The sequence below is a fragment of the Strix aluco genome, chromosome Z (assembly GCF_031877795.1).
Source record: "Strix aluco isolate bStrAlu1 chromosome Z, bStrAlu1.hap1, whole genome shotgun sequence".
Classification (NCBI taxonomy): domain Eukaryota; kingdom Metazoa; phylum Chordata; class Aves; order Strigiformes; family Strigidae; genus Strix; species Strix aluco.
In genome coordinates this window covers 50,313,068-50,334,447 of record NC_133971.1, presented here as the reverse complement: position 1 = coordinate 50,334,447, position 21,380 = coordinate 50,313,068, and the positions used below count along the sequence as shown (strand labels likewise).

General features: G+C 44.3%; 1 protein-coding gene and 2 long non-coding RNA genes across 6 annotated transcripts; all 3 read right to left on the bottom strand.

The window, feature by feature from the left end:
- Positions 1–212: 212 nt before the first annotated feature.
- Positions 213–1,903, bottom strand: LOC141918640 (uncharacterized). Of its 2 annotated transcripts, none has more exons than XR_012621744.1 (3): positions 1,782–1,903; positions 1,279–1,388; positions 213–673 (listed from the first exon to the last, which is right to left on the bottom strand). It is a non-coding gene; the product is annotated as an uncharacterized LOC141918640 (long non-coding RNA). The 2 variants fall into 2 exon arrangements; XR_012621745.1 differs by having other exon boundaries at positions 1,757–1,897.
- Positions 1,904–1,999: 96 nt separating this feature from the next.
- On the bottom strand, positions 2,000–11,085 carry LOC141918032 (uncharacterized). 3 transcript variants are annotated; one of them, XR_012621555.1, is made up of 6 exons: positions 10,920–11,085; positions 8,630–8,760; positions 3,079–3,194; positions 2,837–2,947; positions 2,323–2,499; positions 2,000–2,132 (listed from the first exon to the last, which is right to left on the bottom strand). It is a non-coding gene; the product is annotated as an uncharacterized LOC141918032 (long non-coding RNA). The 3 variants fall into 3 exon arrangements; XR_012621554.1 differs by having other exon boundaries at positions 2,323–2,947; XR_012621556.1 differs by lacking the exon at positions 10,920–11,085 and adding an exon at positions 9,215–9,253 and having other exon boundaries at positions 2,323–2,947.
- An 88-nt stretch (positions 11,086–11,173) lies between these two features.
- TMED7 (transmembrane p24 trafficking protein 7) lies at positions 11,174–19,887 on the bottom strand. Its single transcript, XM_074812011.1, has 3 exons — positions 19,543–19,887; positions 16,506–16,751; positions 11,174–14,105 (listed from the first exon to the last, which is right to left on the bottom strand). Exons 1-3 carry the CDS (start codon positions 19,720–19,722, stop codon positions 13,869–13,871), a joined length of 663 nt encoding a protein of 220 aa, XP_074668112.1. The 5' UTR covers positions 19,723–19,887; the 3' UTR covers positions 11,174–13,868.
- Between the last annotated feature and the right edge of the window lie 1,493 nt (positions 19,888–21,380).

Here is a 21,380-nt window from a genome sequence, read left to right as displayed (position 1 = left end):
ATGGGAACAAGTACGACGGTGTGAAGCTCGGGGAAGTGGGACTTTGAAGCGTGGTCAAGACAACCTGCACTAGTGATGAGAAATTCATCAAGGATAGACTTTGATCTCCAAACCCTAGAAAACAAGTGCAACACCCTGGAACATAAAGAGAAGGTCTGCGATTGTGCTGAGGATGAAATATTGGACAACCTGGCAAAGTGAGCAACCGATTAATTCACGTGGCAATGAAACTAACTTTTGAGTGTCCTGGAAGTGAACTACCCTCGTTATAATACTAAAACACACACACACACACACACACAGAGGTTCAGAAGACGCTACCCAGGTTGAGACCCTTTTGCTGAGCACACGTAGTAGTAGAAGCATGAAGTATGTTAATCACTAACCAATCAGTATCCAATAGGTGTATTTGAAAAGCCTCTGATTTTGGGGTATAAAAGCAGCACAAAAACCTGCTGTTGCTGTCCTTGATGTGTGGAAAAGTCCACCGAGCGCCCAGGCCTCAATAAGTACAGTAACTCTCCTGAGTGTGTGAAGAGGGGTTTATTGAGGAGCTATCCCCCGGGCACGGCATGGGGACGCCACCCCTTCAGCCTGGCAGAGAAGCAGCATTGTAGGACGGTTTCTTCAGGGACTCCAGGAAGAGCTGCTCGTTGTCTAAGTAAGCGTGGTCCTGAGAAGAGAGGGATGGATGGATGGGTGGAAGAGGTATCAGAGAGTGCCACAGAAGGGGGCTCACAGTCCCGGGTATCACTCATGAGGGAGGGAAGCATCCCAAACCCTCCTTCCTGCAGGGGGCAGTGGGCAGGTACCATCTGTGGTACCCCCTGGGGTGTGGGGCTCCCCCCGCCCCGAGCCCACAACCTCACACTCTGAGCAAGACCCACAGCGGAAGCCCCAAAGAGCAGCCCCGCCTGGGGAAGGACCCAGCAGGGAATCGGGGGGCTGACGGGAGAGGACGGGGACATCGTGAAGCCAGAGGCCAGCAGAACTGGTTTTTCCCAGCCAGGGACAGGGCGAGGACAAGGGCAACCCCCCGGAGCTGAGGATGTTGTCCATGAGACTGAGACCAGCTGTGAGGATCCACCCGTCCTTGCTTCTGGCATCACTCCTCTAGGTGCCCAGGGCTTCTACAAGCCCGCCCAGCCCCACAGCTCAGTCATGATCTTAGCCACAGCCTGGGCTGTCTCCTATCAGGCTCAAATCAGGCTTCACCCAGCCCTGCTCCAACCCAGCGGGTTTGAAGCCCCTTCCAACCCCAGTCTCCCACCAGCTCACCTGCAGGGCTTGGAACTTCAGCATCGCCAGGGTGGCACTGAGCTCGGCGGAGCTGGCCCTGGCCAGGAGTTCATGGGCACCTCCCGGGCTGCTGATGGCAGGTGGAAAGCCTGGAACAGAAGCCCGACTGTGTGGTGCTGCTGCCATCAGAGGAACTGCAGACAGAGACGGCACAGCATCCCTTTGGGTGCTGCCTGCGTGTCCCTGCAGCAGGGTCCTCCCCACGGTCCCAGTGCAAATGGGCTTTAACCCACCGGCCTCTCCCTTTCTGGCCCCTCTGCCCTCTCCTGGCACTGCCCTGGCTCAGAGCTTCGCTGAGCTCCTTCAGAGGATGAGGAGGCCAACTCCCATCTGAGGTTTATATACAGGGAAACTAAAACAGCCCCCAGGAACAGACCAAGCCTCCCAAGAAGTGGAATACAATTGCAGCTGCCCCCCAGCACGTCCCTTCCCACCAGCAGCAAGCACAAAGCCTTACACAGCATGCTGGAGAAGCCACTCACAGGGGCACTGGAGTCCCGGCCTGCGGTCCGCAGCATCATGGGGCTGTTGGGAAGCTCCTGGCATAGCTGTTGAAGCTGGCTCCTCTGCTGAGCCATGCTCAGCCAGTCCTGCCCTGTCCTGGGGAGAAAGGGAGAGAGAGAAGCTGTTGGCAAAGGTTCAGGCCCTTGGCACGGCAGCCCCAGGCCCAGAAGGGAAGGCGAGGGGGTATTTGCCTGGTGCAGATGCTCTTCCTGCTGCTTGACCTGCTCCAACTGCCACTGCAGGGCCTGCAGCCTGGACTGGTGGTGGGACTCGACTCTGAGTGCCTCCCGCAGGGCTCGGTCCCCTTCCTTGTACTTCTGGGAGGAGAGCTGCAAGGCAGAGCGGCTGGGGAGGCTGGGGCCAGGGACCCTCGCTGCCCTGGAGCAGGACTCCTTTGGGAATCCCCTTCTTCCCCTTCCAGGACAGGCTTTCTGTCCCTGCTTTGGGAGGGCAGTGAAAGCCCAGCTTTGCTGCCAGCCTGTGTGCAGCTGGGAACAGCAGCGCAGATGCTCCGCTTACCTCGGTCACGCTTTTCATCTCCTCCTCCTGCTGCCGGACGTGCAGCGCAGCCCCATTCACATTCTCCCTCTCCACCTTCAGCTCCTGCCAGGACTTGTCCAGCAGCTCCCTGTCCCTCGCCAGCTGCTCCTCCCTGGCTCTCAGCATGCAGACCTGGATCTGCAGTTCTGCCCACTCCTAGGATGGGCACAGGGGAAACCCATCTCTGCCACTGAAGCCCGGCCAACACCCAGAGGCTGCTTCAAGCCCCCGGCACCTGGCGGGAACCCTGCACAGAAAGCTCTGGCCCCAGGCTCCTCGAGAAGCTGCAGCACCGTGCACGCACACAGCAGCCTCTCGCCAGAGGGTTGGTCTGATGGCGATTCACCACGCAGTTGGGTGTGGGACTGAGGAGGCAGAGGAAGGATGCTGCAGCCCAACACTCAGCTCTTTCCTCCACCACACACTGCAGTGCAGCCCCACTCAGACACACAGGACCTGTGAAAAGCACCTGGAGATGTCCACCCCACCTCACCTTCGTCCTCTCCAGCTCCGCTCACTCCACAGAGAGCTGCTGGGTCATGACTCGTCGCTCCTCCTCCAGCGATTCCGCTCTGGAGCGCTCCACCAACACCCTCTGTCGTTCCTGGGTTCAGACACAGAGGAGACACAGATGCCATTCGCAGGCTCCAGGTCAGGGACCTCCAGTTGGCGAGACCTACGGCCCATCCCCAGACAGGAGAGCTGAGCCGGGCAGAGGACACAGGGTGGGCTCACCTGCTCCAGCAGCTGAGTCTGCTCATCCAGCCTGGCCTCCATTTTGGCCACCACTGCCTGGAATCGGCGCTGCTCCTCCGCGTCCCTCTGCTGCTGGGACAGCCTGTCCTGGAGCACTGGGGAGAGGCAGCAGCGGGGCCATGAGCAGCATGAAGAGGGAAGCCCCACTCCGTCCACCCCAGTTTCACAGAAAAACTGCACGCATTTGTGCTCAGCACCTTCTGCACATCCCCCAGGACACTGTTTTGGAAAAGAAAGACCCCAAGATGCCCAGTGACCAAGGCAGGCAAGGCTCTGCCAGCATTGGCTCCCAGCCTCTGGCCGACCTAGAGCACCTTCTCCCTGTTTCCTGGGTGTCCCCAGCCCTGGCAGGGACCCCGCAGCCATTTCAGCTAGGGGTCAGTGCAGCTCAGGAAATACCAGAAGGGAAATAAAAAGAACAATTGCAATGAATAAGGAAAGCGAATCAGACTGCTAGTGTCAGTTGACTGAAGTAATGCAGTAAGGGCAAAACTTACAGGTGCTGGCACACCCATGCGTGAAGCCCAAAAAAGAAGTTAGGGGGGCTTAAATGGTTGCCTTCAAGGAGGACTCTGATACAGTGGGCATCTCAGAGAGCTGGGATATGGAGGATTGATGGGATTCAATGGTACCTGGCTGCCAGTTTCATAGCAATGATGTGATAAGGTGTTCAGGGGACAGAATGGCACTCTGCATGAAAGACTCTGAAAGCAGCAACAGCATCAAAGCATTACGGAAAAGAAAAGCATCACAGGACACGTGGGTGGAAATCACAGACTGACAATAAAAATGTCTTTTTCAGGTTATACCACTGACCTCCTTGATCAAGAAGAAGAGAGTGGTCAAGAAGTGGTAAGTAGGATTTGCCATGCTGTGAACTGTGGACAGGTAGTAGTAGGGGGATCCCTACTACTGGGTCAAAGACTTCTGAAGAATGAAGTGCAGAGAGAACATCTCTGGGTGCAATAAATGACAGCTGCCTAAGACAACTAGTCCTAGAGCCCACAGAAGAGGCCGTACAGGATTTGGACTGGGATGGTGCATTACTTGCGTGTAAAAGAGGTGTTTTTTACATGGGCTGTTCTCTAACAAGAACAAACGTACAACTAATTTTAACTATGGAGCAGGGAAGGTAGACCCCCCAAAAATGCCACATTTAGGTATTCTTGTACTCCTGCTCAAGAAAGGGGGGAAAGGGCTATGGATCAGGTAAATGCCAAACTCCTCTTCACCTCTCAGTGCAATTTGAGAAGTAGGGGGAGCCTGATGAAACTACAGGAGATCAATTTGAAACAGATAAAGGGAAAATACTGCTTTGCACAGGGGCTATCAGTCTTCTGGAACCTGCTATCCTAGGAGGCTGCGAAGGCAGGGAGCAGCAGCTCATGCGAAAAGGGACTAAGCAAATTCACAGTAACAGGTCTATAAACAGGTACAGAAAGGACTGGCAAGCATGTATTTCTTCCTTTGCAATTCAACAGTTATGGGTCCTGGGGAATCAAAGGGTAATGGACTGCATATAACGAGCAGGGTCACATGCTCTGCCTAATTAGCTTCCCCTTCTGCTACTGTCAGAAACAGAGTACTAGGGCAGATGCAGCACTGATCTAACCTGGTAGGCCTTGCTAGTTTGTGGACTAAAATCCTTACAATTTTGTTGACAGAAAAGTAGGTGTCTATGTTAGAAAGTTGTAATATACGTCATAAAAATTAGAGCAAGGGCTTTCTTTACTATTGTACAGTTGCAGTTTTTAAATGCTTCCTCAGTTCAAGAGGGAAGAATGTTAACTACGCACATGATTTCTTCTGGACTGCTATAGTATTTCAGCCTATGCACTTGCTGAAGTCAATTGCTGGATCTAGGCTTAGCGGGTTATTTCAGTGTCTCTTATATTATCTATAATGTACCTATTGCTTTTCAGCTGTGATGTTGACAGAGGAAATACTAGAAATTCCGCTTTACTGAGACACAGAAATTATTTATTATGGACAACAGTTGCCAAAACAGCTATAGGATCTGGACTCCTGATAGAATCAGAGTGGTTGTTGTTGGAAGGAACCTCTGGAGGTCATCTGGTCCAATCCCCCTGCTCAAGCAGGGACACCTACAGCTGGCTGCCCATGACCATGTCCAGATGGCTTTTGAATATCTTAAAGGATGGAGACTCCACCAGCTCTCTGGGCAACCTGTGTCAGTGCTTGGTCTCCCTCACAGTGAAAAAGTGCTTCCACATGTACAGAGGGAACCTTCTGTGTTTCAGTTTGTGCCTGTTGCCTCTTGTCCTGTCACTGGGCACCACTGAAAGTTCTTTGCACTCCCCCCATCAGATATTTATACACATTCATCATTTCCCCCTCTGAGCCTGCTCTTCTCCAGGCTTAACAGTCCCAACTCTCTCAGCCTTTCCTCATAGGACTGATGCTCCAGTCCCTTCAGCATCTCAGTGGCCCTTTGTTGTACTCTCTGTAGTATGTTCATGACTCTCTTTTACAGAGGAGCCCCTCACTGGACACAGTATTCCAGGTCTCACCAGTGCTGAGTAGGGGGAAAGGATCACCTCCCTCAACCTGCTGGCAACACTCAATCCTAATGCAGTCCAGGACACTGTTGGTCTTCTTTGTGGCAAGGGTGTATTACTGGCTCATGTTCAACTTTGGTGTTCACAAAAACCCCAAAGCCTTCTCTGCAGAGGCCCTTTCTAGCTAGGCTGTCCCAGCATGTCTTGGTGCCTGAGGTTGTTCCTTCTCAGGTGCAAGACTTTGCACTTTCCCATATCAAACTGCTTGAAGTTCTTGTTGGCCCATTTCTCCACCCTGTCAATGTCCCTCTGGATGGCAGCCCAACCCTCTGGTGTACCAGACACCAGTTTTGTGTTATCTGTAAGCTTGCTGAAGCTATGCTCTGCCCCATCATCTAGATCATTAATGAAGATGTTAAACAGGACCGGACCCAATATTGACCCCTGGGGTACACCACTAGTTACTGGCCTCCAGCTAGACTGGTCACATCCATCTAAGCACAGACATCCAGACAGTTTTAAGTCCACCTCACTGTCTGCTCATCCAGCTCATACATCAACAGCTTGTTTTTGAGGATGTTTTGGGAGACATTGCAGAAAGCTTTACTGAAGTCAAGGCAGACACTATTCACTGATCTCCCCTCATCTACCAAACCAGCCACGTCATTGTAGAAGGTTAGCGGGTTGGTTAAGCATAATTTCTCCTTGGTGAATCCATGCTGAATACTCCTGATGGCTTTCTTGTCCTTGACATGCCTGGGAGTGGTTTTCAGAATTAGTTGTTCCATCACCTTCCCAGGGGATGAGGTAGATAAGTACTGTTATTGAAGGTTAAACTTTTAGAACAATGTAGCAATATGCTTAGGTCAAGAAAGATGTTCTTCGTATATGTTAAAGCCAAAGGCATCCCTAATCAGAAGAACAAGTAGATAGCCTTCTTTGAGCAAGGACATGCCAGAGCCATTAAACCTTGAAGAGGATACATTGCCAACTTGGCAGGCAAACTCAAGGTCCATGTATCCTTAGCTGAACTACCCTCTTTATAATACTAAAAATCATGCCTATAGGTCAAGAAGACCCTTGCCCAGGTGAAGACCCTTCCCCTAAGCATGCGTAGAAGTATTGTGTCAGCAGTATTATAACTGTATGTAAATTACTAACCAATCATCGTTGACAGGATGGACTTGGAAAATTACTAACTCTGCAAGTTTTGTGTATAAATATAGTGCGAAGAGTCCCATTGGTGTGCTTGATTTGTGGGAAACCACTGAGCACCTAGGCTTGCGCAACCCTAAAATAAATAAGCAATGTCTCTCCTGAGTGTGTGGTTATTGACCAATTGCACACCAGGTGATGAATCCACTTTTTGGACAACACTGTGAGACAGCACAGGGCCTGTGGTAGACTGGCAGGGTGCTCAAGTAGAGTCTTTCTAAAGCCACGCAACGCTGCTGCCTAGAGTCAGTATTTCTGTTGCATATAAAAACATCCAATAGTTAAAGGGATCATATTTTAACTTCTTTTTAGATATGTGTAGTATTTTATTTCATGTTGATGATTATTATTTTTCTATCTCCTGAGGGCTGGGAAATCACTGTTATTAAAGTAGACCTGTAGCCTTTTCTGACAGCTCCAGAATCTACCACGTGGTTTCATTTAATGGAGCGTGCTTACGGAGTTGAACGCAATAAGGTATCAAACAAAAAACCCCCATTGTGCTACCAGTGCACAAAAAGTGTGAAAAAAGCCCACTGAATTGTACAGCCTGAAGGCATATATAGCTAGATAGAATTTCACAAGGCAGCCTTGAGATTACAAGTCATCGAGTTACAACATAGATAAGCTTGGTCCATGTAAATCCAAGAGTAGTGAACACTTCATACAGTTCATTAATTTGAAAAACACTTCAAACGTGTCTTTATAGGTAGCAACAGAACTGAAAAAGACATAGACCTCAAATTCAAATTTTTTGCATCAGTTGTATTCCAGGGGTGGTCAGAAACTGTGCTAGCTGGCACAGGTCAGAGAGTCACCACAGAGTCTTTGCAACAGAGGAACTGTGAGAGTCTAGTTCACTTTGGGCTTCCCAGAAAAATAGATGATGGCTGGGAGGGGAACTAAATGTGAGCTCCCTTTACCTGGGGCAGGGGGGAACTGAGGCTCAAATCTCACTGTCCTGTGCCTCACATTGTTGTCTGGAGCATGTTGTCCTGCTACAACTCGACTGTAGGCACTACCATGTATGTGAGGCTGAAAATTCCCAGTGCAATGCCGACTGCCTCTCTGACCTGAGCAGGTCTTTTCAACTTCCCTTATTTCTATGTCTCTATCTGTAAAATTAATTTTTTATTATTTTACAGAAATCTGCAGCCTGCTTCATCACTTCCAAAGTTGCTTGGAACTATGGAGTTACTTCTGGCAGCCTCTGTGAAAACAAGTGAGGTAGGAGTCCTTCATAGTGGTACCCTGCAGCCAGATCAGCATGAACACACACAAGTTGCTCTTTGAATGTCAGCCACCTTTGAAGCAAAAATGTAAGTGCCACTGCTGCAGTGATAAGCATAAACTAGCAAACTGAAGAATATTCACTCTGGCTGCACTAATGCACTTATATGGGTTTTGAATCAGAACTAGCTCATGACTAATTAGAAGAGCAAATTAGCATCCACTTGCAAACTGATCATGTTTCAACTGACTAAATTTTCCTCTTCATCTCTTTCCTTTTCTTAGCAGAAAACAAGTTTGCATAAAGTTGCTTGCTAATTTAAACAATATGGCACTGCTAAATGCTCAGAAGCCAGTGTCAAAAACAAATGCAGCAAAAGAAGTTTTGCATATGTATTACAGCCCAGGTTATGTACAGCACACAGGGTCCTTGATGGAAAATTTTGCCCTGTTTCTTCATAGAGAAAACAAAATGAATACTCCACCATGCCCTGTCACACGTGGCTCGCAGGGGCTTGTGACATTGAAGCACACCAACTAAATGCACTCAGCTACAAAACACGTACCTGAACTGTGCAGGCTGTTGAAGGGATGACATCCTGCTGTATTGCATCTTCTTTTGCTGCACTCTGATCCGGACACTGTCTTGCAGTGAGATACAGGCTATGAAAATGTTTAGGGAGTCTTGTTCAACGGCCTGTATTAATAATCACACACTCAGTTAATAGCAGAGAAATTCAGGAACATGATGTTCCTATAAAGATTAGTTTCTGCACTCTGGTAAAACCACAGCACAGATGACTCATCAGCAGTGGACTCTGCATCTTGAAAACAGGAGGATGGCAACAAGGCTACAGCATACGCCCAGTGTCACTCCTTTTCCTGCTAGCCCACCAACAAAACAGCCCATAATGCTAAGAAACTCAGGCCACAGATGCACAAGGCAGTCGAATTGGTTAAAATTGCTGTGTTGCACACCAGTGATGCTGAACAGACTATGTGCACATGTCCTTACTCTTGTCAGTAGGTAGGGGAGAAGGTGAGTGGGTCAAATCAATCCGCTCAGAAGTACTGCAAAGTAAAATCTTACGCTTACGTAAGGTCTTGCCCTGAGGTTTGTAACATGGATTATTTTAATACAAATAACGAACCTTTTGAGAGCCGCCACTGACAGGTAACTGGAGTATTTCCTAAACTGACATCAGTCACCGCTGCCCCTCATGTCTCACAACACTACTTGGTCAAGACCAGTAGCATCCTCAGTATGCACACATCTTAACTCTGCTTTTCTGGAACTTGATTTGACAACCATGGAAATCAAGGGGAGGTATGTGAGAGAAAGACTTTACATCTGTCTCATTTAGGGCCCGTCTTAAACTCTTGGTTTCATCTCACCCTGGCGGAGCGCTCCTCCACTGAGCTGTACAGAAGAAGTTTAATCTCTTTTTAACAATGAGAAATCAGGTGATGTTGTAAGATTTCAATCACTTCAAGGAATATATCTGTGGTCTTACTGACAAGCAGAATTAGCACTCATCAGCTGTAAATGCATAGAGACTAACTCAATGGCTGAGAGAAATAACTCAGTAACAGCAACAAGGATCGCTAAAACAGTTTTAAATAATCATTGACAATAGATGATGCTCCCCCTACTGGTGGATTTCTCCGTTGTATGAGTACGGCTTCTTCCTGTGAAGCACCAAATTGGTCAGAAAGTAAAGGCACAAAATGTTTGCACATCAAGAATAACGATTAGGAGCTACACTTTGATGGCACCTGAAGGTAAACCCACACAAAAAACCTCTGAAGTCAATAGCAATGACTCCAGAGTTACATTAGACAATGTAGATCTGAGTTCTTGATAATATAATATGCAATAAGCTTGCTTTCCTTTAGAGATGTAGAAAATAGCTATAAGCAAACCCCCACACTACTTAAGAAGCATCACATGATGAACTTCACTCACATACCAAGCACAGAACCTCTCCTAGAGTAACCCGGTGCAGTATACCAGCTTTCTGCACAATGACTTGTTACACTGTAACTCCCTGAAGAACTTCAGGGTCAGGCTTTAAAAGTTTATTTCAGCAATTGTTGCTGTTGTGTGATAAAATCCAGGTTGGGGTGTCCCTGCTGCAGTTGTGCCCTCAGGCAGTCTGAGAAACTGATTAAAATGGGTTGCAGTGGTCCAGAGCACATTTCTACTTCCTCCTTGATAAAAGCCTTCATCATCATACAAGTCATCTGATCCACTGACTCATCTTTTCCCTTTGCCTAATTTTTTTACTTTTTTTGTCAGATGATCAGCTTTCAGTGCAAAAGTGTTTCAGACCAGAAGTTATCTTAAGCTACTTCTAAATCCTACATGCCAGGCATCTAAAAAAACCCCACACAACTACTTGACCATAACAATAACATCACTGAAAGAGGAAAACTTACCCATACTTCTAGACAAATGCTTTTTTTAATTCAAGTACTGTAAATATTCTTGAAAAATTCTGAATGTACAGCAACTGACACGGGCAAAACACAAACAGCAAGAAAAAGCCATTTCGGAAGGTGCCCACCCAAAGCAATGATGCCTACTCAAAACTTAACTGGTATGTGCTAAGATTCATCAAGAAGCTACACAACATAGTATCTCCAATCACACGTTTAGTTGCTACATATTTGAAGTTTATATCTCATCATCAGACAACACTAATTGGATGAACCTTTCTAGATCATCCCATATTATAACCTTTTATCTACAAAATTAATGCAAAAAGATGCAGTAGGTCCCAAGTCATTCCTGGCATCTGTAATCAAATACTTTGAATTCCACTCCAATGGGAACAGATCTATGAGTATTATTACCTGCACTGCTAATGTGCTGAGCAAAGAGCCAGTAACCACACTATCTTGCTGAAACTTGAGTTTTTCCAGTGACCTGAAGGCAGTGAACCAGTACACTTCATGATGTACAGCAACAGAAGTCCTGATCAAGTGACAGGTGGTAGATTAACTGTAATGTGTTAAAATACAAGTTGACTACTTAAATCATTATTCAAAGCTTTTTTGAAGACTAATGCTCCCCACTCCCACATGCAAACAAAACAATTAGACCACACTCATATATTAATTTTTATTTTCCCATACAATATTCACAGGGTCTGCTTTTCGTCTTACTCAATTTTTCCCCCCCTCCCCAAACTAAAACAAGAACTGACATTTCGGGACATGAAAAGAAGTTCTGTAAACATAAAACATCCAAGGAATAGCTGAAACCCAGGGCCTCTAGCAATTAAAAACATAGTTATATCCCCTTTAACGCAGAGCGTTTATTTGTGCATCACACCGTTAACCAAACTATTTTTTTCATATATTAAAAAGATGCAGCTTTAACCAAAAGTCACAATGCATTTCTTCACCCACTGCATGTTAGCATGTTTTATTATATCCTATTCAGTCACTTTTTTTAAAAACTATATACAGCTATGTTTAAACATGTGTAGTTGTGCCATGTTTTTAATAACACAAAAATAAAGGCATTCTTAAGCTATTGCTGCATATTATGCAGCAGGACTGGTTTAGATATCTAACTTCAATGCAAAAGTCAAGTTCACTAAACCTCTGCAGTGGGAGTAATATTGAGCTAACAGTCCTCTCACTTCACACATTCAAACATTATGAAAGAATAGAAAAAACGTTTGCAATGGCCGATCATTATTTGTTTTACCCCATTGTTTATCAATTTTGACAGCACACAGAACAACTCAGTGGGGAAAAAACCCAACACATTTCAATCTTTATAACAAATGCTTTTGTTGTGATTAAAGCTACACAAGTGATATTCAAACTCCAGAAGATAATAGTGGACACTACCAAAATTAAATCACGTTTTCATGTGACACTTGCACCCAAAGTGTATCACTTGCTTCCTTATTGTGTGCAACGTAGCACGAAAAGTACTGAGTGTTAGTTGCTGAAACACAAGAATAAAGCACACAGGTACAATCAAGAATTATGTGTGCAGGCACAGATTTGTATCAGAAGAAGAAAGCAGTAGGTTTTTTGTTTTCTGATCTTTGTGAGTCTAACTATTTCTGAAAAGCTTGCATCCCAAAATGGGACTGCAGTATTTAAAATTCAGTACAGGATAGAAAAACGTTACATATAATCCTGAATTTTACATACATTAAGCTTTAATACCCCCATGATCTTTTAAATAATTTTTGAGCCGTTTGAGGTTTTTCTTCAGTTTTCAAAAGGGTAGTCATTCAGTTCACAACACACTATATGGTCTTTTATTTTTTTTTAGCCATCACACGATTTTAAAATTAAGTAATCTTAGATCAATTCTTCAGACTGCTCAAGCCTCACCCGTACATGTAATTTCAAATTTTTGCTGGAAATAATACAGACAATTGGTAAGGGTTTAGGATTCTTTCTCTGCTTGCTGAGAACTTAAGAAGCATCTTTTGATTTAGCCAGTAATATATGCCAATTTTTTTCACCTTAGTTTAGTTTGTGTGCATTTAAGAATTGGTCAGTCTACTTACTCCTTCAGAGCCATTTGAAGGAGTTTAGCCTCACTATGACCAGCTCAATTCAAGCTACTTGTATGTACGTACACTTACTACCTTCCACATACAAATAAAACAAGACTTTACAGTACATAAGCTATTAAAGACATGAGCAGTGGAAACCATGTAACTATAACTCTACAAAAAAGATAACCTGAAATAATAAAACATTTCCTGACCACTAGCAAAAAAGAGTGGCAATTAGATGCACAAGGCCATCATGTATCAGTGCACCACACACAGGAAAGTAAAATTTACAGCACTTGTGCAATGCAATATCAATATCAAATTGGCCTCTTAATAGGAAAACAATTTCGTAAAAAGCTTTGTATGTGCCTAACACATAATATAACCTTGTCCAGTGCTGGTGCTGGGCTGCTTAACAAACTACGCTACTTCTGGTCTTAAATCCAAAAAGCAGCAGCAGCATATACGAGTACAGAAACTGTAGTTTCAGTGACAAAGTTACAAGATTTCCTCTTTTATTGCATCTTCTTTAAATAAACTTGGAGATTTGGATTTTTGAATACAGAAAGTGGATTTCCTGAGTAGTCTCAGCTTACAATTTGTTCAGTAAAACAAACTTTGTAAAAGAGGAAATGCATTTATTTTAATATAGAATAATGTTTAAGCGAACATACTCAAGTATAAAATTTAGCAAGTTTTGGAGATGGAGACTTATCAGGCTGATGGAGAATTTGCACCATGATACAGTGTCAAGCTTGCAACAATTTTACAAATAAGCAAAGGGTACCACTGGATTATTTTTTTTTAACAGCAAATCAAAACAGTACACTACAGTTCATCACATTTGCTTTTTTATAATCCAATACATTCAGCCTGAAAATTAAAATAAAATAAAATTTTCATATATATAGTCTCTCAGACACTCTACACTGTTGGGTTATTTTAAAGTGTTACACTGCAGATGGCTAATCTGACTAGTAAAAATCAAACTCAGTTTGGATTAAAATCAGTAGAAATAAAGAGAGGCTGGTCACTGCCAGATATTTAATACAGGAATCAGAAAACACTTAAGTTCCAAAATATTTTCAAAGTATTTCAAATCGTGTCCCTTTCATAACTTTCTGGATTTGTTTTGTGATTTTTAAGGGATGAGGGGGAGACACATTTGAATGTTGCATATATTCAGATCGTTCAGGTACCTACAATTAATTGGAGAACAGTTAATTTTTACAGATGAGTAGCGCACAATGACCTGAAGCATTACCACTACCAGTTATGATCCAACACGGGTTGTTGTGGTTCTTTTATCAGAGAAGAAGCTTTTGAGAAGAAATACCTGCCCAATACTAACAACAAGAAGAATGATTGCTTCCCCTATTGACCAGTAGGCCACTCTCGTGTTTAAATCCTCTGCTCTGCTGCGGCCCTGTGCTTCCCTCAAGCGGAAGTGAGTCTGATAATCGATGACAGACTTCAAAGCTTCATGAATTGAAACACACGCAGACTCCATCTAGAGAAGCAAACAAATACATACCACAATTAAGAACCCTTCTAGTGCTTTTTCTGCAAAGTTTTGTGGTTTCATATTTAAAATTAGGATTTAACCCCTGCAAGCGAAGGGTTACCTCAGTCCATTGTCAAGACTGAAATACTGTAAAAGCAGTAAAATTTAATTTAATCAAACTCTACAGACAGGATGGTGACAGACTCTTAAATACAGAAGCGTGTAAAACCGCAGATTGAATAAAAAGCGCCGGGCTCTGAGAACAACAAGTCTTAAGTTCATGTACGTCTGGGTTCAAAATGAACATTAGAAACTCTTTTGAAGTGTCAGTGATCCCCCAGTAGTTAATTCCACACATATCAGGAAAATAAGCAGTTGCTTATAACATGAAGATGTATATAGGATATACTAAATGCTTCTGTGTTTCAAAGTATGGCATGCTTCATTGCATAATTCTCACTGAAGTTGTACAACATCCTAAAATCTACATTACTGAACTCAACATGTTCTTTGGCAAGAGACCCTTCTCTTAGTCTGGTACACAAAAAGTGGTTAGAGAAAGGACAATTCTGTTACCTTTCAGCGTTCCCAAATGCTCCATAACATAATAACAAATTGCCCAACTTCCTGTCATTTTTCATTAAAAAAGTATTACCAGCTTTTCAAGCCCTAGATCATTTTTCATGTAAGCTTCTTCCAGTTTATCTGCTGTAAGTAAAAGTCAGTACTCCTCACTGTGTTTTGATCACCAAGACATTAACCAATAGATCTTCAAAATACTTGATTTCTAGCCACAATTTGGTTTTCTGTTTCATGGCTTAAAATTAGTATTTCCTGAAGATCAAACATCACAAACTATTATAAAAGAAAATGTTTAACACCCTGATATGACCACTCTCAGTTACTTGTATCTGTCTAACCATCTTTACACATTGATGACTTTCAAGACAGGTGTCTGAACAAGTCTAAGATATTCTTCTCAACAGAATTCAGGAAGAGGTTTTCCAAATTAAGTTCTGCCATTGGTCTCACTGATAAATTATAGAGCTCTCCTAGTCTGCACAAGAGATTTAAACACAAAGTCATTCTGATTTTATGGCTTCACCTACTGTCCCCATGAAAGGCTGCCCAAATTTGGTCATGTTACAAGCCTCAAGAAAACTGCAACAAGAATCTTCTTAGCAAAGACGTGCTGTACTCTTTGAAAATTAACCTTCCGATTTCCTAAATACCTTCTTTGCATTGCGTGTGCTACAATCCAGTGATAAACTATTTTTTTACACATCTTCTCCTACAGGCTGCAAGGGACTGCAGAAGATGCGAGACCCAGGAAGTGCGTGTTCTGTGTTCTCAAAATCCCTCTGCTGATGCCAAGACAGCAAAAGAAAAGCCAGACATAACAGAACACACAGACTGAACAGAATTAAGACTGAAGTAAGGAAAAGAGATGGAAAGATAGAGGATTAAGAATCATAATAAAAATAAAGCGGAGCAGAAGAGTGACAAGAAGAAAGAGGTAAGAGCTGTAGTTGAATTCACAGCAAGTGATTACACATCTCAGCTACTCCAGACTTATGGGAGCTAAATTCAAGTGAGATTGGCATTTGGGAAGCAGTATTTATACTGTTGAGTCCTGACTAGCAAAATAGCACCCATGTCCAGCATTCTTTAATGGTTGTTTAAAGTGAGGTTTAGTGATGGTTATAATCTAAGGACATTAGTGGGAATTCATGAAGCAAGTATTCCAAGGGAAGCTGTGATGGATTTATATTGGGTAGAGGTGGTACAAAACTGCAAAATCTTGAGAATATTATAATAATAATGCTCCAACACTTTGTAGTCTCTTAGGAAGGGCAAATATCTAAAAGCCAGCCAAATATGGCTGATTTTGTTAATTTGTTTATTTTGCTAGAATCTTCTTTTCCATTTCAAAAACGGAAGTTATGTGAGAGGTCAGCTTAAGTACTCCCCCCAAAAAAGACCCTGCGATTTTAAATATAAAACCAGTTTAAAGTATAAAAATGAATTTTAAATACAAAAACAATTCTCAAAGTTTCTCCAAAGTTTGGAAATTTTTAAAACCCTGATCCACTGATATCTACAGTTTGTGAAATCCACACAACTATGGCATTAAAAGGAAGTTCCCTTAAAAAAAAAAAAAATAAAATAGTGGCCTAGAGTTTAAGTTACTATCCTAATTTTCTCTTAAGCATTTGGTGACTCCTCCTCAGATCTGTCCTGTGTTCTATAAATCCTATCTCAAGAAAACTTATTTGTAGTAATTCAGATTATTTTAAAAGCTCCAATGCACTGATTTTCAAAAGTGATATAGATATCTAATGCAGCTGAACTTGAAAAAACATTGCCTCCATCTGACAGCTACTGTCAAACACAACAGCATTTTACCTGGGTAAGTGCAGTTACTCTGTTCTCACTAGGAAACAGTGGTGGATCTTCTCCAACCTGGAAATCAAAGTACACAGTTTTGTGTGTGAAAGTAGAGAATTCGTTGCTGAAGCAGAATTTGTATGTCCCATTTCTGGATGCAGTAAACGTGAAGCTATCGTATTGTTTCTTCATCTCTTTATACAATACAATGCCATCAGGATCTTCCAACCGACAGTCAACATCATAATGACCTCCAGTGATCACCTGAAAACAAAAACCAAGAAAGTGTCTTCTTAACAAAACAGACATTTATACATTTCTTCTAAGAAGTATGATTTGTCAAGTGGCACTGCAAAATTTTTTGCTTTAACAAATGTTTTTAAAATATAATGCATTAATTTGAAAATCTTTCAAAGCAAGCCTGCAAAATTATTTACTTATGGAAGACACACAGAACACTATTCAAAATACTTTAGTTTCAGAATATGTAATGTCAGCTATATTTACAAACCATTTAGGGGCAATTTTTGTTACTTTGTTATAAATAATTGTACAACAGCAAAGGCTACAGTACATGAAACTTGATGGGGCAGCAAAGGCATTACTGTAACAAATCAACCACTTGCTGTATCCACAACTCCATGGAATTGATTTAGTGGGCTAAGATTGCTAAAATGCAGTAAGACTGCTCCTTTCTGTAGGGCCAAAGGAGCGTAACTATGTTATTAGCACAAGTTGCTTTAGGCTGCAGGAATGGCATTTGACCAGTAGAACAGGTATTTCAACATGGCTCATCTTCAGGTCTGCTAGTGAACAGAGCAATGTTCTGGGAGGTCTGCTGCCTCCCTCCTGCACAGTTAATCACAGCATTTCCTCCCAGAACCAGCATATCTGGATAATGCCTACAAGTGACTCAAAACTTCTCATGATTGTCTCAAGAGCTTTTTTCCAGGCTTTGATTATTGTTGATCTACAGCATATTGCTCTGTAAACTAGCTATCCCACCTCTACACAAAGACTAAGTGGTAGCTTAGGTATTCATAACTTGGTGTTCTGACGACTCTTAAGATAGCAGTTTTACCCTTAATGCTTGCTCCAAACTTTTTGCTTTTAAGATAAAGCATGCTGACAAAGGAAGAGACTTCTATCTAAAGGCATGTCCCTTTTATATGCATGTAGAAATCACTGAAATATTTTAGTATCTGAATATCTGCACTTCAGTTCACATAGTATTATTTAAACTCATATCAGTTTACTTAGGGATCAAGTTATTAAAATGATAATGTTAATGGCACAACTGAAATAACATGAGATCTGAGCAGCAGCTACTCTGCAAACCGGAAGTTTTAAAAATATTCAGTTGGCAAGCAATTATCTTCACAGTTTTTCCAAAAATGTGATGACAGGATACAAAGAGAAAAAAAATTTGTGGATGTCTGGATCCCTGGATGTCTCTTCCTGGATGTCTGCATCTAGTTGGGTTTTTCATACAAAAATGCTTACCTGGTTGGAAGGAAAAACAAAAATAAGATTTTCTATAAAGAAACAATGGTTCATTTTTGAAGTATGATCTCAAATTTGACAGAGGTGTGCTTGATTACATGAAAGTCACTCACACTGAAAGGGCCAGTTTACATATACATGCTAAAGATTTGCCAGAGCTTTAAAGTTCCCCTGACATTCTTTCCCACAGGCCTTGCTTGAGCCTCCTCTCAGCGCTTAAGACATACTCCCAAAGGACATGCACACAGCATTTCAGTCTACCAGTGGCTGGTCAAATCCAAACTTTCCTTTTACCAATGCTACTCCTGTTCTGATCACCGACAAAAGTAACAAGGGCAGGCTTATCTGTCCAGCAACGTCTAGTGATACCCACTTCAAAACAGGGGGGAAAGTACTGCACAGAAAAGACTTTATGAAAATAACACGGAAGGAAAAGAAACATTTGGGTAGGGAAAAACATATCTAAGAAGAGGTAGGACAGAGTAACAAGGACCACTACTTGGCAGCAATGTTTTCCAAAATACTAAGGTGGGACAACAGATGGGAAAAAAAAAAAAATGGGACTTCAACAAGTTGGACCATTAAAGTACACAGCTTCTTCAAAAGCCCCTAATCGCAACTGTGACTCCCATCTTCAAGGATGATTTCTCTCTTATGCTGCTACTGTGCTGTCTGTCACTTCAGCTGGTGAAGTGACAGACTGAAAGGTTCCAACCCTGCTGACACACCCAGAGGCACCAAAACTGTCAGAGTTGTTTACTCGATACATCTCAAACCCAAACAGCATGCTCTACCATGATTGCTGCAAATTCAAACTGTTAGAAACTGGCAAAAGTAAGAAAAACTGTGCAGCCTCACTTAGTACGTGCACGTTAACCATAGTCTTCAGTAAGATGTTGGTCGCCTGCATGGTTTATTTTTTGTAAGACTCCCATCTTGCTACATGCCCAGGACACTTTGCCAGTACCGCATACCTACTCCATGACTTTCTTACTGTTTGCTATGTGAACCCAACTTGAACCATACTCTGAAATAAGAACCATTAGCTCCTTAAATTGTATCGTGCTCATCATGCAAATGCTTCACTAACCACAAGGAAATTACTTTCACGGCATCTTGTTGGGCAGGCGTGTTTTAGGTATTCTCCACTGTTCAGTTGGGACACTGCATGACAATGATCACGGTAAAACAGTCAGTTTTCGAGGCCAGCCTTACATGTCTTACTTAGCTCTGAACTAAACTCTTGCTTCCCCGCCGCTTCCGCAGAGCGAACGACAGCATGCACTATTTCCTTAGCTGAGCTGAAAACTCTACATTGGCTTCAACCGCTGCTCCCGCACCAGGCGCTCTCCGTAACCGCTCAGAGCAGACGAGCGCCGCGCAGTAAATGAGCGAAGCTGAGAGGCTCCCCGGCCAGCACAAGCCCCTCAGCCACCGCTCCCCGGCGGCGGGCCGGGCTCCGGCCTGGGGCCCAGCTCCGCCAGCGCGGCGCGGGCGCGCCCAGGCCCGGGGCGGCGCTTCCCCGTGAGGCCGCCCCCGGCCGCCCGGCTACCTGGAACTCGAGGGTGCACTTGGTGCCCTGGGCGATCTCCTCGTAGAAGCACTGCTTGGCATTGTCGGGCAGCTCGAAGGTGATCTCGGAGGCCCGCGCGCCACAGGCCGCCATCGCCACCAGAAGCCACAGCGGCAGCCGCCCCCACGGCCCCGCGGCCCGGGAGCCCCGCAGCGGCATCGCCCGGCGCGGGGAGAGGCGCGGGAGGGGAACGGACGCAGAGCGAGGCGGAGCGGGAGTAGGGGGGAGAGGACGGCCCGGGGGAGAGGACGGCCCGGCGGGAGGCGGCAGCGCCGGCGTGGCGGAGGTGCCGAGCGGAGAGACGCGCTGCCACCCGGAAGCACCCGCGCGGGGCGGGGTCGCCCTCCGGGAGCGCTTCCGGGGGAGCGCGCCCCTCCCGCTGGTGGCTGTGCGGGCGCGGTGTGCAGTGGGAAGAGCGCGGGCCCTGTCGGGCGGGGGCCCTGTCGGGCGCGGGCAGCGTTTCCCGCGGTGTCGGGAGCTCTGGCTCTGCGTCCGTGGAATGGAGTTACCGGCGGTGAGATTGTCTTCAGGGCCCTGTGAGGCCTAGAGCTGAAATAGCGGGCTCTTACCGCCGAACAGAAGTGAAAAGCAACCTCAGTACTCCCCGTCCTCAAGAAGTGGAATACACAGGAATGAATCTGAAGAGTTCTGCTTGAGCTCTGCTTCAGGTCGTTAAACATTCATAAAGTACCCATTAAAGTGCTCACACTGCCTGCAGGAATGTCGGCTTTAAGTTCTACTCCAGTAAATAGTTATTTTTACAAAGTAAGATTCGAAAGAAGAAATCAAAGATAAACTCCATCCTTATATTCATTTTAAGTTCTGTGGTAAATCAGGCAGTGTAGGGAAAAAAAAACAAACCTTAGCTCCAAGCTCCCAGGCAGGAGAATGAACTTGTGATGGGGTGCGTCTGGCCTGCCATTTTGCTCCTCTGGAAAAGGGGCCTGACATGCATGAAGTACCTAATGCTAAAAGAACCACCACACTGGGATGCTACTTTGTAATCCTCTAGCCTCAACGAGGCGGCTACTGAGTCAGCTTGTGGAGCCCGTGAACTCCGTTCTCAGCACTATATGAGAAGCCTGGGCATCTGTTTGAGGACCATGGATTTCACAGGACAGAGGTACCCAAAATGCAGATACTGAAGGCTCTGATAGATTTACATGTGTGGATTAAAGTGAGATAGCAGATGCTTTACCAAGTATACACCCCACCTCTAAGGCAGACATTATCCACTTACAGTTAACCCTCAAATCTTTGCTGTTTTCATTTACACACACTGGTTTTATTCAGATTGCATTTAAGCATTGGCTGATAGTTGAGATAGCTCAAAAGCAGAATATATATCTGCACCACAGGAAGCTACTTCAGTCATTTTACTTAAATCAGTGGCTCGTAGGACCTGTATGCCTGTGTTCCCAATCACCTTCTCCTTCATGTGGCAAGAAATACATTTCAGGAACACTCACTCCATGATTTTTCACAGCAACTGAAGTGATCTTGTACAGCTTATAGTTTCTTAGGTCACTCTTTCCAGCTATTTTCTTAAAGCCTCACTAAATAGGCAAAGTCAAGCTTACCTAAGAAATAACAATTGGAAACCTGTCACTAAATAACCAAACAACAAAACAGAAGTGGAAAGATGCCTGGTAAAACCAAGACAATCCTGCAGAACAGGCAAGAAAGGTGTCTGGTGGCACCTTTAGAGTAAGCGAAACCCAGCACATGTCTCAATCCCCAAACGAAGTCATCAAGAGCAGATGAGATCATCTTCTTTTGGATTGGGGACAGAGAGTATAAAATATAATCTGAGTAAA

Coding starts and splice junctions, on each gene's coding strand:
- TMED7 (XM_074812011.1), bottom strand. CDS start 19,722: ATGCCGCTGCGGGGCTCCCGGGCCGCGGGGCCGTGGGGGCGGCTGCCG. Junction 16,752..19,542: donor AGTGCACCCTCGAGTTCCAG/GTAGCCGGGCGG, acceptor TTTTGTTTTCAG/GTGATCACTGGAGGTCATTA. Junction 14,106..16,505: donor GAGTAACTGCACTTACCCAG/GTAAAATGCTGT, acceptor TTGCTTCTCTAG/ATGGAGTCTGCGTGTGTTTC.